Source organism: Cetorhinus maximus, chromosome 6 (genome assembly GCF_964194155.1).
Source record: "Cetorhinus maximus chromosome 6, sCetMax3.hap1.1, whole genome shotgun sequence".
NCBI classification, from domain to species: domain Eukaryota; kingdom Metazoa; phylum Chordata; class Chondrichthyes; order Lamniformes; family Cetorhinidae; genus Cetorhinus; species Cetorhinus maximus.
Window position 1 is genome coordinate 134,465,018 of NC_135884.1, and position 15,038 is coordinate 134,480,055.

The 15,038-nt window shown below is 41.3% G+C and overlaps 1 protein-coding gene across 1 annotated transcript in view; it reads left to right on the forward strand.

Annotated features, from left to right (window-relative positions):
• pkd1l2a (polycystic kidney disease 1 like 2a) overlaps positions 1-15,038 on the forward strand; it is a 127,476-nt gene that overhangs the window by 85,867 nt on the left and 26,571 nt on the right. Inside the window, exons 30-34 of the mRNA XM_078543021.1 lie at positions 562-790; positions 1,385-1,616; positions 7,888-7,984; positions 8,735-8,875; positions 13,159-13,344. Of these exons, the coding sequence (XP_078399147.1) occupies positions 562-790; positions 1,385-1,616; positions 7,888-7,984; positions 8,735-8,875; positions 13,159-13,344 (885 nt within the window). The remainder of the gene's footprint in view (positions 1-561; positions 791-1,384; positions 1,617-7,887; positions 7,985-8,734; positions 8,876-13,158; positions 13,345-15,038) is intronic.

Consider the following 15,038-nt stretch of genomic DNA (forward strand, 5'->3'; position numbering starts at 1 on the left):
ATTGCTGGATGAAACATTCCTCACTGCTCTTTGCATTCAAGTATTCATTCCTATTATTGCTAAAACATTACTGGGCACTTACAAAAATCCTGTCTATCTCAGCCTTGAATATACTTACAAGACCACAAGATGTAGGAGCAGAAGTAGGCCATTTGGCACATCGAGTCTGCTCTGCCATTCAGTGAGTTCATGGCTGGTCAGATCATCCTTATCTCCACTTTCTTGCCTTTTCCCCATAACCCTTGATTCCCTTACTGATTAAATGCAGGATATGTTACTCAGAAATTAGTTCCCATAGGCTTTGAGAAAAAAGTTTACTTTTAATGTTTCCCACTCCTTGACAGGCCTCCTCATTAGGAGACAAGTCAGGATTGAAATCTATAACGTCAAATGTGACGGAGCCTGGATCTCACTACATTGAAATAACTTCATTCTCAGAGCCATGCAAACTGTGCCAGTTAAACAACTGGCAGCCTTTTTCTAGCAAGTGATCTATGGTAAAATGGATTACATTCGCCTCCCTTTCACCTTTATTTACTAATTCTCCCTTATTACTTTCAGAACACACCACGGGCTCTGATTCTGAGAAGGTTGTAATCGATAAACAGAGGCGCAGTGATTATAATCGCTATCTGTACCTGCAGCTCCAGCATGTGGAGAATGAACTGGACTTTCTGGGTTCCAGCAAATTCCAGAATCCACAGAGCTACACTCGAGCTGTCTGCCAGGTGCAACACATGAAGGACCTTCTGGAAAATGCTATCCTCTGCTCCAGTTCTGTTTCAGAAAGGTGGGAACTGCTTATAAGCCCAGAAACAGAGTGTAATAATGTATTGTAATGGGGGTACTTTTGTGAGATAGTCCCCAGGTGAGGCTTGAACCCATATCCTTGCAGGATGATTGTTAACTTCCAAGAAAAAATTATAAGGAAGGTGATTATGGGAGACAGAGGGACTAACCTGTGAAATCTAGATTACTCCCACATTGAAGTTCAAAGCTTCCCTATCCTAATCCACAGCGATTTCCACAGATCTTACATGTGCTAAGATTCAGCCCTTGGTTTTGCCAACAATTATTATCTAAACGTATAGCTCCAAGGAGGGAAACTTGAAAGGTGAATTGTCTCAAGCTGCTCCAACAAACTTTTCGGCAGCTAATTCCAGAGCAGCACCAATCAAACCTACCCTGCCTGTGAGGCCTTGAGAAGGGAAGGGGAAATATAAATACATTTTTTAAAAATTTCTAATGTGCTATTTTCTTTGAAATTCTCAGAGTAGGAATTCATAGTGTGGGAAAAATCACTGGAGCTATTACAATGGCCCTAGCTTTAGAAGGTGTCTAAATATCCACATTTAGCAATAACCTCTCATTTCTTCTTCTGTAGGCTTTCACCTACTCCTAGTCTTTCTGGAGACAGTAAAAAGGGACATTGCTCTAAAGGATTACCCTGGTGGTTTGTCTTCATTGGTTGGGCTTTGGTTGCTGCCACCAGTGGTGTATCTGCCTTCTTTACCATGCTCTACGGATTACACTATGGCAAAGACAGTTCTATCAAATGGCTGATTTCCATGGCAATCTCTTTCTTTGAAAGCGTTCTGATTACACAACCTTTAAAGGTAATGAGCGGACATAGTTAACAGTGTGCATTTGAATCTAGTTACATCATAAAATATGACAATAATGAAGTGTTATCCTTTAAATAAAGGTTTTTCCAAGTGCCTGACTGAGTTACCACGGTAAGGGTAAATTATTCGGCATAATTTGCAGATATATTTGCTTTTCTTTGTATTAATGATTAGAGAGGGCCAACTATTCATGAATCTCCAGGATTGCTCGGCATTTCCTCCCACCCCACCAAACAAAATCGCTAATACACATGTTTTTGAGCACTAAGGGAACCAAGAAATACAGAATTGGGTGGGGAAATGGAGGGAATTAGGGTGGGCAACAAATCCTGCCTTGCTTGGAAGGCTCACATCCCAAGAACGAATAAAAAATAAGTTATTGTCACATTGGCAAATTAGGAAAACCAGGGGGTAATTTTTAGCTTCAGTGGGGATACAAAACTGGCCATAGTGATTTAAACCAGCTGCACAAACCTATGAATTAGAAGCAGGCCATTTGATCCCTCAAGCCTGCTCCACCATTTGATAAGATCATGGCTGATCTGATTGTGGCCTCAACACCACTTTCCTGTCTACTCCCTTTACTTTTGACTCCCTTGTGAATCAAAAATCTATCAAACTCGGCCTTAAACATTTTGAATGTCCCAGCTTTCGCTGCTCTCTGGGAAAGAGAATATCACAGACTAACAATCCTCTGAGAAAATAAATGCTACTCATCTCCATCTTAAAGGGGAGAACTCTTATTTTTAAACTATGTCACCTCATTCTAGTCTCTCTCACAAGGGAAAAAATCCTCTCAGCATCTAACCTGTCAAGTCCCCTCAGGATCTTATAATGTTCTAATAAGATTACCTCTCATTCTTCTAAATTCCAATGGATACAGGGTGAACCTGTCTAACCTTTCCTCATAAGATAATTCCTTCATAGCAGGAATCAGTCAAGTGAACCTTCTCTGAACTCCTAATGCTATTATATCCTCACCAATGCCCCGTAAGATTGTAGTAAAACTTACCTATTTCTATATTCCATTCCCCTTGCAATAAATGATAACATTCCATTAGCTTTCATAATCACTTGCTGTACCTGCATACTAGCTTTTTGTGATTCATATACCAGAACACCCAGATCCCTCTGTGCCACAAAGTTTTGCAATCTTTCTCCATTTAAATCGTATACTGTTTTTCTAATCTCCATGCCAAAGTGAACAAGTTCCCATTTTCACACATTATACTCCATCTGTCATTTTTTTGCCCACATACTGAACCTACCTAAATCCCTTTGTTAAACTCCTTATGTTCTCTCCACAGCTTATTTTTCTACCTATCTTTATGTCATCAGTAAATTTAGCTACTACACATTCAGTCCCTGTATCCAAGTTATTTATATTAGATTGTAAATAGTTAAGGCCCCAGCACTGATTCCTGTAGCGCTCCACTGGTTACAGCTTGCCAACCCAAAAATTACCCATTTATCCATACTCTCTGCTTCCTGTTAGCTAAGCAATCCTCTATCCATGTTAATATGTTACTCCCTACACAATGAGCTCTTATTTTGTGTAGTAACCTTTGATGTGACACCTTATTAAACACCTTTTGGAAATTGTACACCACATCTACAGATTCCCCCTTATCCACGTTACTTGTTACTTCCTCAAGAACCTGTAATAAATTGGTCAAACATGATTTCTCTTTCACAAAGCCATTTTGAATCTGCCTAATTGCATTTAGATTGTCTAAGTGCTCTGCTATAACTTCCTTATTAATAGATTCTAGCATTTTCCTTATGGCAGATGTTAGGCTAACTGGCCTATAATTACCTGCTTTCTGTCTCCTTCCTTTCTTGAAGAGTGGAGTTACATTTGCTATTTTCCAATCTGATGGGACCTTTGCAGAATCAAGGGAATTTTAGAAAATTACAACCAATGCATCTACAATCTCTGCAGCCACTTCTTTTAGGACCTAGGATGAAGTCCATCAGGTCCTGGTGACTTGTCAGCCTTTAGTTCTAATAGTTTCCTCAGTACCCTTCCCCTGGTGATTGTAATTGTTTTAAGTTCCTCCCTCCCTTTCACCTCTTAATTAAAGTATTCCTGGGGTCTTATTTATTTCTTCTACAGTGAAGATAGACACAAAATATTGTTCTACGCTTCCATAATTTCCTTACTTTCCATTATTAATTCCCCAGGCTCACTCACTAGAGGACCCATTGAAGTCAATAGAAAGGAAATGGGACAGACTGTGTAACATGTGACTGATCCATCATCATTGGATTTCTGCACCGACTGAATTTGAACATTACACCTATTATTTCCACTAGTTGTGAATGAAAGAAAGCACAGTTATGATGTGTTTCATGACCTCTGGAGATGTGAGGGTTGATCAGTAAGCGACTTAGACTTGAATGTAGGAGGGTTGATCAGTAAGTTCGCGGATAACACGAAAATTGGTGGGGTGGTAAATAGTGAGGAGGATAGCTTTAGATTACAGGAGGATATAAACTGGCTGGTCAGATGGGCTGATCAGTGGCAAATGGAATTTAATCCGGCTAAGTGTGAGGTGATGCACTTGAGCAGGACAAACAAGGCATGGGAATACACGATGAATGGTAGGACCTGGGAAGTACCGAGGATCAGAGGGACTTTGGTGTGCATGTCCACAGGTCCCTTAAGGTAGTGGGACAGGTAGATAAGGTAGTTAAGAAAGCATATGGGATACTTGCCATTATTAGCCAAGGCACAGAATATAAGAGCAGGGAGGTTACGCTGGAACTGTATAAAATGCTGGTTAGGCCACAGCTAGAGTATTGCCTGCAGTTCTAGAATCTGCATTATAGAAAGAATGTAATTGCACTAGAGAGAGTGCAGAGCAGATTTACCAGGATGTGCCTGGGCTGGGGAGTTTTAGTTATGAGGAGAGATTGGATAGACTGGGGTTATTTTCCTTGGAGCAAAGAAGATTGAGAGGGGACATGATTGAGGTGTATAAAATTATGAGGGGCATAGATAGGGTAGACAGGAAGGAACTTTTCCCCATGGTGGAGTGATCAATAACCAGGGGGCATAGATTTAAGGTAAGGGGCAGGAGGTTTAGAGGGGGTGTGAGGAAGAATTTTTTCACCCAGAGGGTGGTGGGAATCTGGAACTCACTGCCTGAAAGGGTGGTAGAGGCAGAAACCCTAATAACATTTCAGAAGTATTTGAATGTGCACTTGCGATGCCATGGCATACAAGGCCATGGGCCTAGTGCTGGAAAATTAGATTAGAATAGTTAGGTGCTTGTTTGACCAGTGCAGACTCGATGGGCCGAAGGGCCTTTTTCTGTGCTGTAGACCTCTATGACTCTATGACTCTGACTCTATCCCAAAGTACTTGAAAAAAATATAGGCAATAGGGCCCGGTGTGGGGCATATGCCCTTTCACGCCTGCTCCACTGCTTGACGAGATCATGGCTGATCTTCTATTTCAACTCCATTCCCAACCAATCCTCATATTCCTTGATCCCCTTAATATCCAAAAACTTTACAGCCAATGTAGTACACGTGTAGTCACCATTGTAATGTGGTTGAGTAATTAACTACAGGACATAAATTGAAGATCATCAGAAAAAGAATAAGAGCAGAGGTCAGGAGATTTATTTAATTGACAGGTTGGAGAATTGCCAGAAAGTGGTGGAAGTGGAATCCATAATAAATTTTTAAAGGAAATTATGTTAATATTTGAGAAAAAAACATTTTAAATAAAAGGTTATGGGGAAGGAGAATGAAAGTAAGTGGATTGCTTTTTCAGAAAGCTAGCAAAGGCGTAACAACCCCGGTTAAGGGTCAGTAACTTGTGGCTCTGGAGCCGCATGAAGCTCTCTTTTCGATAGTAATTAAATAGCTGGTTTCCCTTTTTAAAACTTTTATTAATGCACTTCTGAGACTGGGTCATTCAATTAACAATTTTTTCTGTAAAATCCTTTAAAATATAATTGAAACGTGTACCTATCCTGCTTTTCATTATTATTGGCATTTAAATAACAGCATTTTAACTCTTAAATATTACATTTTAACTAAGTTTCTCTTGTTATTAACATTGCTGACCTTTGGCCTAGATGATGGTGTTTATGTGGTAAAATTTCTATGAATCTATAAACAACTTTTGTGAAATAAGATTATATACTGATTTGCCACAGTTACATTAACTTTTTAAACACATTCCTGCTTGGAAAAGAACAAGAATAACCCATGTTAACCAGGCATCTTTCAGTAATTTATCAAAAATCTCCTGTCAACGTCTTGCAGACATTGACCAAAATAGTTCATTTTGGTTGTGAATGGCGCAAACAAATAAACAATACAGATTTTTGAAAAAAAATTTTAAATAATGAATGTAACAAGCAAAACATTGAATAGAATTCCCATAATAAAGAGTTAATCCTGGTACAGGAGAAAAAACACACAATACAGAGTTTCTTCAAGTGTACAATGCTAGTGGCTGTGTGGGATCACCAGGACACAAAGACTTCTATTAAAAGTTTATAAAGAAGCATGGAATGAGAAAAACCTGTCAAGCTGATCGCTTCCACAGATTACATAACTCATTGATTGTCAGGGACTCTACCAAAACATTTAATCTAAGTAAGCCCACATAAGAACGTAAGAAATAAGAGCAGCAGTAGGCCAGACAACTCCTCAAGCCTGCAGTGCTATTCAAGATCATGACTGAGCTTTTACATCAACGCCACTTTTCCAACCTATCCTCATATCCCTTAATTCCCTTGGTGCCCAAAAATCTATCAATACTCATCAACTGAGCATCCCCAGCCTTCTGGGCAGAGAATTCCAAACATTTGCAACTCACTGAGTGAAAAATTTAACATCTCAATCCTATACCCATTATCCTGAGACTTTTACCCTCTAGTTCAGAATTTCCAGCCAAGGGAAATAGCCTCTCAGCATCTATCCTGTCAAGCCCACTTTTTTAATACATTTCAATGAGGTCACCTCTCATTCTTCTGCACTCTAGAGAGTAATTGTCCCTTTCCATTTCATCTCTCCTCATAAACAGCCCTCATCTCATCCCAGGAATCAAGTGAACCTTGATTACACCCCCCTCCAAGGCAAGCATATGCTTCCATAGGTAAGGAGACCAAAACTGTACACAATACTCCAGCTATAGTCTCACCAAAGCCCCATACAATTGTAGCAATACTTTCTTACACCTATATTATAACCCTCTTGCAATAAAGGCTGAAACAGAATTTGCCCTCCAAATTCCTTGTTCCTGCATGTTCACTTTCTGTGATTTACATACTAAGACCTACAAATCTCTATCTGCATATAAACATTTGCGAATCTCTCACCTTGTAAAAAACATTTTGCTTTTCCATTTTCCTACTAGTGTGAATAATTTTAAATTTCCCACATTATACTCCCTCTGCCATCTTCTTGCCCCATCACCTAACCTGTCTGTACCCCTTTACCGCCTCTTCAGAGCTTACTTTCTCACCTAGCTTTCCATCATCAGCAAATTTGGATGTTACACTTGGTCCACTCACCTAACGCATCAGCTAAGGACCCTGAGCGTTGATCCTCGGTGCACTCTCCAAATAGACCCTGCCATTTCAAAATAATCTGCTTATTCCTACTTTCTGCTTTCTGTTTGTTAACTAATCCTTAAACTATGCTAATATCTTACCCCCAATCTTAAATGGCTCCTAATCTTGTGTAATTAAACTTTATTAAACTCATTAGGATTTCTTGAAATCCATGTTTCTCTTTGCCAATCAAAACAAAATAACTGCAACTTCGAAGGATTTAGCAGCTGTGACAAAGCTTCAACTTGTGGAGCTGAACGATTGAAGGATGGGCTCAAATTCAATGGACTTGAGACAGTTTCGATCAAATTAATTAAACTTCCAAAGTGAGCTCACATAACACCGTGTTAAATATAAGATAGCCGAATATATGTATGAAGAAAGTCTAATTACTAATGAAAATTACCACTGTACAGCATTTTATGAGAAAAAGCAACAGAGAAATGGTAAAAATATGAAGCTTTTATACTTTTTAACTTAATTTTTGAATATTTGGGCAAGAGTTACCTACTTTGGCAAGTGTGGAGGACAACTGAACTTAATTGAAATTGTGAATCAATTGCAATAATTGATCAAAGCAAAAGGTTTACTTTGTAGCTAGAAATAATCAATGGACAGGAATAAATCTGATTCCTTTGTACTTATAAATGATAGGTTTTCTATAATTTTGTTTTTTGCCTTTTCAGGTGTTGGGTTTTGCTGCTTTCTTTGCACTGGTTTTGAAGAAAGTAGAACAGGAAGATGATGGGGAAGGTCCAATTGACAGCCCGTTATCTACTTCAGGTGACTTCCCCAAACTAAATGTGTTGCTCGGTCTTTTTCTTCTTTCCTTTGAACTCTTGCCTATGATATCGATACTAAAGAGCTGATTTTGCCAGGCTACACTTCCAGCATGCAGATCAAATCATAAAAATGGGCCTACATGCCTGTGTGCTTGAGGAGACATAGTGTCTTGCTTAAGGGCAAAGACTTTTGGGCCTTGTGGAAGAGGCTGTGCTGTGGGTCATGTTAAACAAGGTTAAAGATAGGCAAATAGCTAATCATTTTTCCCTGAGCTCAGCTATATAAAACAATCCATGATAAATTTTGTTATCTGACTTGTTCAAGTAAGTCTCACAAAATCAAGGCTTAAATGTCTCGGCCACAATAAATGCCATATATGTTTTTGATTTATTCTGTAATTGCAGAGCTTCATAGAGATCTATCATTTACAGAGGCACATTCACATCTAAGATTCTCTAAGAATCAGTGATTCTGTGACATTTTAGTAAAATCAGCAAAAGAAAGAAAGACAATAATTACTATTTATTCTGATATTTTTCTTATGTAATTTGGGTGTGTCTCACTCTTCCTCAGCTTGGCTGTTGGATGGACTGCTTCACAGTAGCACAGCATTATGTTTTAAGGGGAAAAAGAATAAAGTGCCCTTCCTCATGCCAAATGCAGTAACATGAATATGGTACAGTGGAGTCTGTGGCTTAGGTCTTCAAATCTATATTCCCAAGCAGTTACATTTTCATAACTCTTCTGCAGGAGACCCCAGTGCTCTGTTAGCAACTCGTAGGGACAGTAGCAGCAATATCTACCAGCCGCCACCTCAAATCGAAGTCGAGCACATGAAGAAAAACTCCATCAAAGAGCAGAAAGTATTTGGCTTGATCAGGGAAATACTTGGTAAGCAAGTGACCTCTCAAGTGCTATTTCTCTGAAGTGTTAAAGTTAAGATGACAGTAACAAGCAAAGAGACAAATTGCCTGGTCTGCAATTATTACACCTTCTGTTAACAGAGCCCAGAGTAGCATTAGAATCCAAGATGGATAGAATTCTGTGACTTGCTTAGCTCTTGTCCTCAATGGCTAACAGTGCGCTGGAGAGTAGGGTCCACGGGAAGGGGAATTGTGGAAAAAACACCAGTTGAAATGTAAATAAACAAGGTTGAGAAAAAAAAATCTACTTTGTGATATTCCGAACCCAGCTGCCAAAACATAGCATTATCCTGCAAAAATTTTACTCACTTCTTAATGTTAGCAACAGCTTTGTCAGAATGTTTTCAAGTGAAGATTCTTGCTATAGTGAATATTCAGTCTCATACTACAATTAGTGGACATGACATGGTTTTAAAATGGATTGAATCAGGAAGGCAGGAATTTGAATAAACTTTTAACATCTTATGACTCAGCCATCACATTCTGCATTTATACTTGGGATAATAATAGAAATATTAGGAACAGGAAATTACTATTGAGCTCAACAATCTGATTGCATCTGTATGGACCACAGCCACCTACTTGTTTCCTTAGAAGAACATTCCTGTTCTCCCTGGCTCCATATTAGAGTTGGTTAGGCTGTGGAAAACTGTTGAAAACCTGAGCCGAGCAAGTGCTTGCTCCAGTCACTGATGTGAATTTCTTCAAGGAGTCTTTAAACAGGCATTATGTTCCTCATTAATATGTTCAAGCAGGCTCCAAAGTCAGGGTCGGAATGGTATGTTGGCCTCCATAGCAAGAGGATTCGAGTACAGGAGCAGGGATGCCTAGCTGCAATTATGCAGGGCCTTGGTGAGACCACACCTGGAATATTGTGTGACAGGGTCCTTTAAACCGAGGTGGGTCTGCCAAGTAGAGAAATTTCCCAACTTGAGCTACCTGCCTCAGTGGTGAAAATCTGGCTCATAGGCCAGGATTTTCCCCTTGGTGATTTGGGGGCTGGGCCCGCTCGCCGAGGGGAAAATGACGCGGGATGACATCGGGAGGAATCCCTGATGTCATCCCGGTCCCTTTAAATTTTTAGGAAGGCGGGTGGACAGCGAAATCAGCTGTCCGCCCACCCACCTGTCAATGGCCAATTGAGGCCATTAACAGGCTAATTAAAGTAATTAAAGACCTGCCCGTCCAACCTTAAGGCTGGCGGGCAGGCCAGAAGTCCCAGCGGGCTCCAGATTATTCATGAAACTTCATCCACTGGCGGGATGAAGTTTCATGTCCGTTTTGTAAAAAAGTAATAAAGTTTATGTGTTTTTTTATTAACATGTCCCATCTCGTGTGACATTGTCACATGAGGGGGACATGTTAATAATTTTTTAATAGTTCTATTATTGCACTTATCTCCTTTTGATCTCCTTATCTGAGGAAGGATGTTCTTGCTATAGAGGGAGTGCAGCGAAGGTTTACTGATTCCTGGGATGGTGGGACAGACCTACGAGGAGAGATTGAGTCGGTTAGGATTATATTCGCTGGAGTTCAGAAGAATGAGGGAGGATCTCATAGAAACCTATAAAATTCTAACAGGACTAGACAGAGTAGATGCCGGAAGGATGTTCCCGATGGTGGGGGAGTCCAGAACCAGGGGTCATGGTCTGAGGATACGGGGTAGACCATTTACAACTGAGATGAGGAGAAATTTCTTCACCCAGAGAGTGATGAGCCTGTGGAATTCGCTACCACAGAAAGTAGTTGAGGCCAAAACATTGTATGTTTTCAAGAAGGAGTTAGATATAGCTCTTGGGGCGAAAGGGATCAAAGGATATGTGGAGAAAGCAGGAGCAGGCTATTGAGTTGGATGATCAGCCATGATCATAATGAATGGCGGATCAGGCTTGAAGGGCCGAATGGCCTACTCCTGCCCCTATTTTCTATGTTTCTATGCCACACTGCTAAATTTGTCATTGTGCTTGTTTTATACTGGTAAGAAGGGTGACATAATAACATGTCCTCCAATATTACCAATGTGCTAAGTCAAGGTGTTAAAGTTTATGGGCAGAAACTTGCCCTCGGATGGCGTACAGGCCCCACCGGCTTGGCGATGGGCGGCCAGCCGACCCCCGCCACTAAGACGGGGCCCATCGCCATTTTAAGTGGGCGGGCCAATTAAGGCCCGCCCAGCGGCCTGCCCGACAGGAAGTGCTATGCGCGCGAAAGAACGCACTTCTCCCTGAGGCAAAGAGCTGCCTCAGGGAGATTCGTGACAGGTAAGTTAAGTGCAATAATAGAAATATTTAAAAATTATTAACATGTCCCCCTCATGTGACAATGTCACACGAGATGGGACATGTTAATAAGAAACACATAAACTTTATTACTTTTTTACAAAATGGACATGAAACTTCATCCCGCCAGTGGATGAAGTTTCATGAATAATCTGGAGCCCGCTGGGGCTCCTGGCCTGCCCGCCAGCCTTAAGTTTGGCCGGGCAGGGTCTTAAATTACTTTAATTAGCCTGTCAATGGCCTCAATTGGCCATTGACAGGTGGGTGGGCGGACAGCTGATTTCACTGTCCACCCGCCTTCCTAAAAATTTAAAGGGACTGGGATGACATCGGGGATTCCTCCCGACGTCATCCCGTGTCATTTCCCCCTTGGTGAGCTGGCCCCGCCCCAAATCACCGAGGGGAAAATCCTGGTCTATGAGCCAGATTTTCACTGCTGAGTAGGTAGCTCAAGTTGGGAAATTTCTTTACTTGGCAGACCCACCTCGGTTTAAAGGACCCTGTTACACCCAATTCTTAGTCTGGGGATGGGGGCATGGCTGGGATAGAGTTGGACTGCTGACCCCGGAAGCAGATCCAAGGCGGCCACGGGGCAGGTGAGTGCGGAGAGGGTTGGTTAAAAAGCCCACCTTTGTTCCCTGGGACTTCATCCCAGTGGTCTTAGAAGCTGCTAGGCCCTCTAGTCCTCACCCCTCACACCCCCTCACTCCCCCACCCACTCAATGCCCCCTCATTAACCTTATGACACCTCCATGAAAACTCATGCCCTCCACCCACCCCATATGTCCCCAATGCCCCATGCCACCTCCAAAGCCACTCACCCAGTATCCATCATGGGCAGACCTCAGGAGCCAAAACAAAATTGTAACCATCTAATACAGCTCTCATTCATACACACTTGATAGTGAAAAAAAATTCTCCCATTCATGAAACCCATTTGAAGTTTTTCAATCTTCTCAAGTAGTTAACCTGTTATAAAAACAAACACGCTGCTATTAAGTAGCCACATTAAAGACAGCAACTCTTTTAACAGCCTCTTTTTTACTGTAAATGATACTGTGAACTCTGAATGCCCTGGTAAGAGAAGTGCTTTATAGCTTTTGAAACTCAGCCAAACATTCATAATGACATAATAATAGCCCTTGAGAAATGTCAACAAAGATCTTTATTGAAACTGTGGAACTGGTGGTCATTTTGTCTAACCTACACCAAATCAAAGCAGTCCAGCAGATTTTTTTTAACTCTCACTGACAGCTTAAACCTTTTTTTCAAGTTTAAAGAGCAGCAGATTTAAAAAAAAACTTCAGTTCATGACTCCCACACTGCGGGTTAAGGCCCTTGAAACAGCCAAAATGGGGTCTGTTTGATCTCCAGCACAAAGTTCAATTGGCCCTGCTGAGTTCGGGTTTCCTGCCTGAGTGAATAACACCCCATCCCCTTCCCCTGCCAGCAAAATTGGATCTGTTGGAAATAGGGGCAGGACTTATGCATCTGGGTCTCGTCCACCATTTTCAAAGGTCCGTGGAGTCTTCCTCGACTCTATGAAAATCCAGCCCGATGTATTGCTGTTATATTGTCCTAAGCTATTTTGCCTTTTATGTTTTGTCGAAGATATTTGACAAAGTTATACCACAAATACGGTTCATCAACATTCATATATTGGAGTTTATGCTTTATTTTCTGAATTAGGATAATTTTGTGTTTAATATTTCCAGTTGTTGCTGTGTTGATTAACTATGTATCATCAAGACAGTGTAGTACATAATGCAAATGTACTTGATAGAATGTAATATAGATGGTAATCAAATTAAGGAATATTAAATAAATGACCACAATTTTACATTTCATTTCTACAATTCTTTATTAGATTAATTGATATTTTAACAAATTTAAATTATCTGTGGCGTTTGACTACAGCAATAGCTCAATGGTACATTTTTACAGTCTTGATATTAGATTTTGTTTATTTCAGCGTATTTGGGATTTCTGTGGATGTTGCTGCTGGTTGCTTATGGTCAGCGTGATCCAAATTCCTATTATCTAAATAAAGCCATTGAAACCAGCTTCACCAGTGGTTTCAATAACATCTTGGATTACAATGATTTCTTCAAATGGGCAAACAGTACGCTTATCACAAACTTATTTGGCTTCTATCCAGGTGAGGCAAACAGTTACATGTTCCAAAATGTGGAAACGTTGATCTTTTCTTTCTTGCCTGTGGTGAACAGAAAAACTAAAGTTATTAAAACTCTCGCTGCCTGAATTATGCCGCCTGGCATCAAATGATCGAATGCCATTAATAACAATAATGGAGAAATCAGCAACTGAGGCTGGGATTTACTGTGCCCACTGGCGGTGGGCGTGCTCAGTGGCGTGAGTGGACAATATGGCGGGAAAGCCAAAAATCAGTTTGCAATCGCCCACTCCGTCACTGATAGCGGGCCACGTTCCCCGCCATCAGACCTCATTGTAACACATCAGCATATCATTATAAGGCCAGCCTGTCAGACTCATCCCCCCACCACCCCACCCCCCCACCTCTGTCAGCAGGAAAACATGCTGATGTGTTTCGTAACAGCATATATAAGCCGTGAACTTGGCGGGCTGCACTTCACTCAGGACTTCAAGGTTGCTTGCCTATTTTGCTTCAGTCAGCACTCGCAGTCATTAGTAGCAGGCTTCACAGACAACAACACATCACTTTTAGGGGGGCTCACAGGTAGGTTTCTACCTACCAGATCAGCCATATGTGGGTGGCTTTTCAATGGCTGCAGGGCTAGGGCTTGTTTGGGGAAGGGGGACAAGTGGCCTCAGGCAAGGGAAAAGGCTGCAGGGCAAAGGCTGTACTGGGGAAGGAGGATATCAAAGTGTGTGTGTGGGGGCTCATGTTCATCTGTGCAAGTGTCCTCAAGATGGTGAGAGCTGAGGAGGCAGTCTCCAGAGGAGATGAGGCCAGATGGACAGGTGAGGGTATGTGTGTGCGAGTGGATGTCCCTTGAGCTGGTAGTGAGTGAGATGCCTATGAATGTGTGATAGGCTTGAGTGTGTGAGTTTAGAGTGATGAGATGGTTGCCATACCCTGGCTGCACAGATGAGATCATTCATCCTCTATCTGCATTGGATGGCCAACCTCTTCTGTGCAACATCAGCACTGATCATCACAACCATCGCCTACCAAGCCGGAGTGGTAATGTAGCTGCCCCTCCTGCAGCTAGAGCAGGGGTAGAGGACATCACAGCGGGCCTCCACAGCATCCAAAAGGCGCTCAAGGGCTGCAGTCTTCTTGCCTTTTGGGGTTATGTCTTCTTAGCTGCAGTCCTGGGCTGGAAGCACTGAGCACAGTTGTACTTTAAATGTGGTGTCTGGCCATCACACCTTAAGCAGAAATTCTGCCCTTAATGATAAATGTGGTGATTTTTGGAATACTTGCACTGCTAATGAATCACAACTTAAAATTGAAACTAATCTTTTTTCATTACTAATTAGAAAATTTTTCTTTGTCAATTTACTCTATTAACTGTCCTCTGCCTGAACCAACCACCGCACACCCCCCCAGGCATGATCCTCCCCTGAAAGTTGTTCCTTTCGTCATAAGACAACCCACCCATTCCAGGTATTAGTCTGGTAAACCTTCTCTGAACTGCTTCCAATGCATTTACATCCTTCCTTAAATAAGGTAACCAATAATGTACACAGTACTCCAAATGTGGTCTCACCAATGCCCTGTACAACTGAAGCATAACCTCCCTACTTTTGTATTCAATTCTCCTCATGATAAATGATAACATTCTATTAGCTTTCCTATTTACTTGCTGTACTTACAAACTAGCCTTTTGTAATTCATGCAGTAGA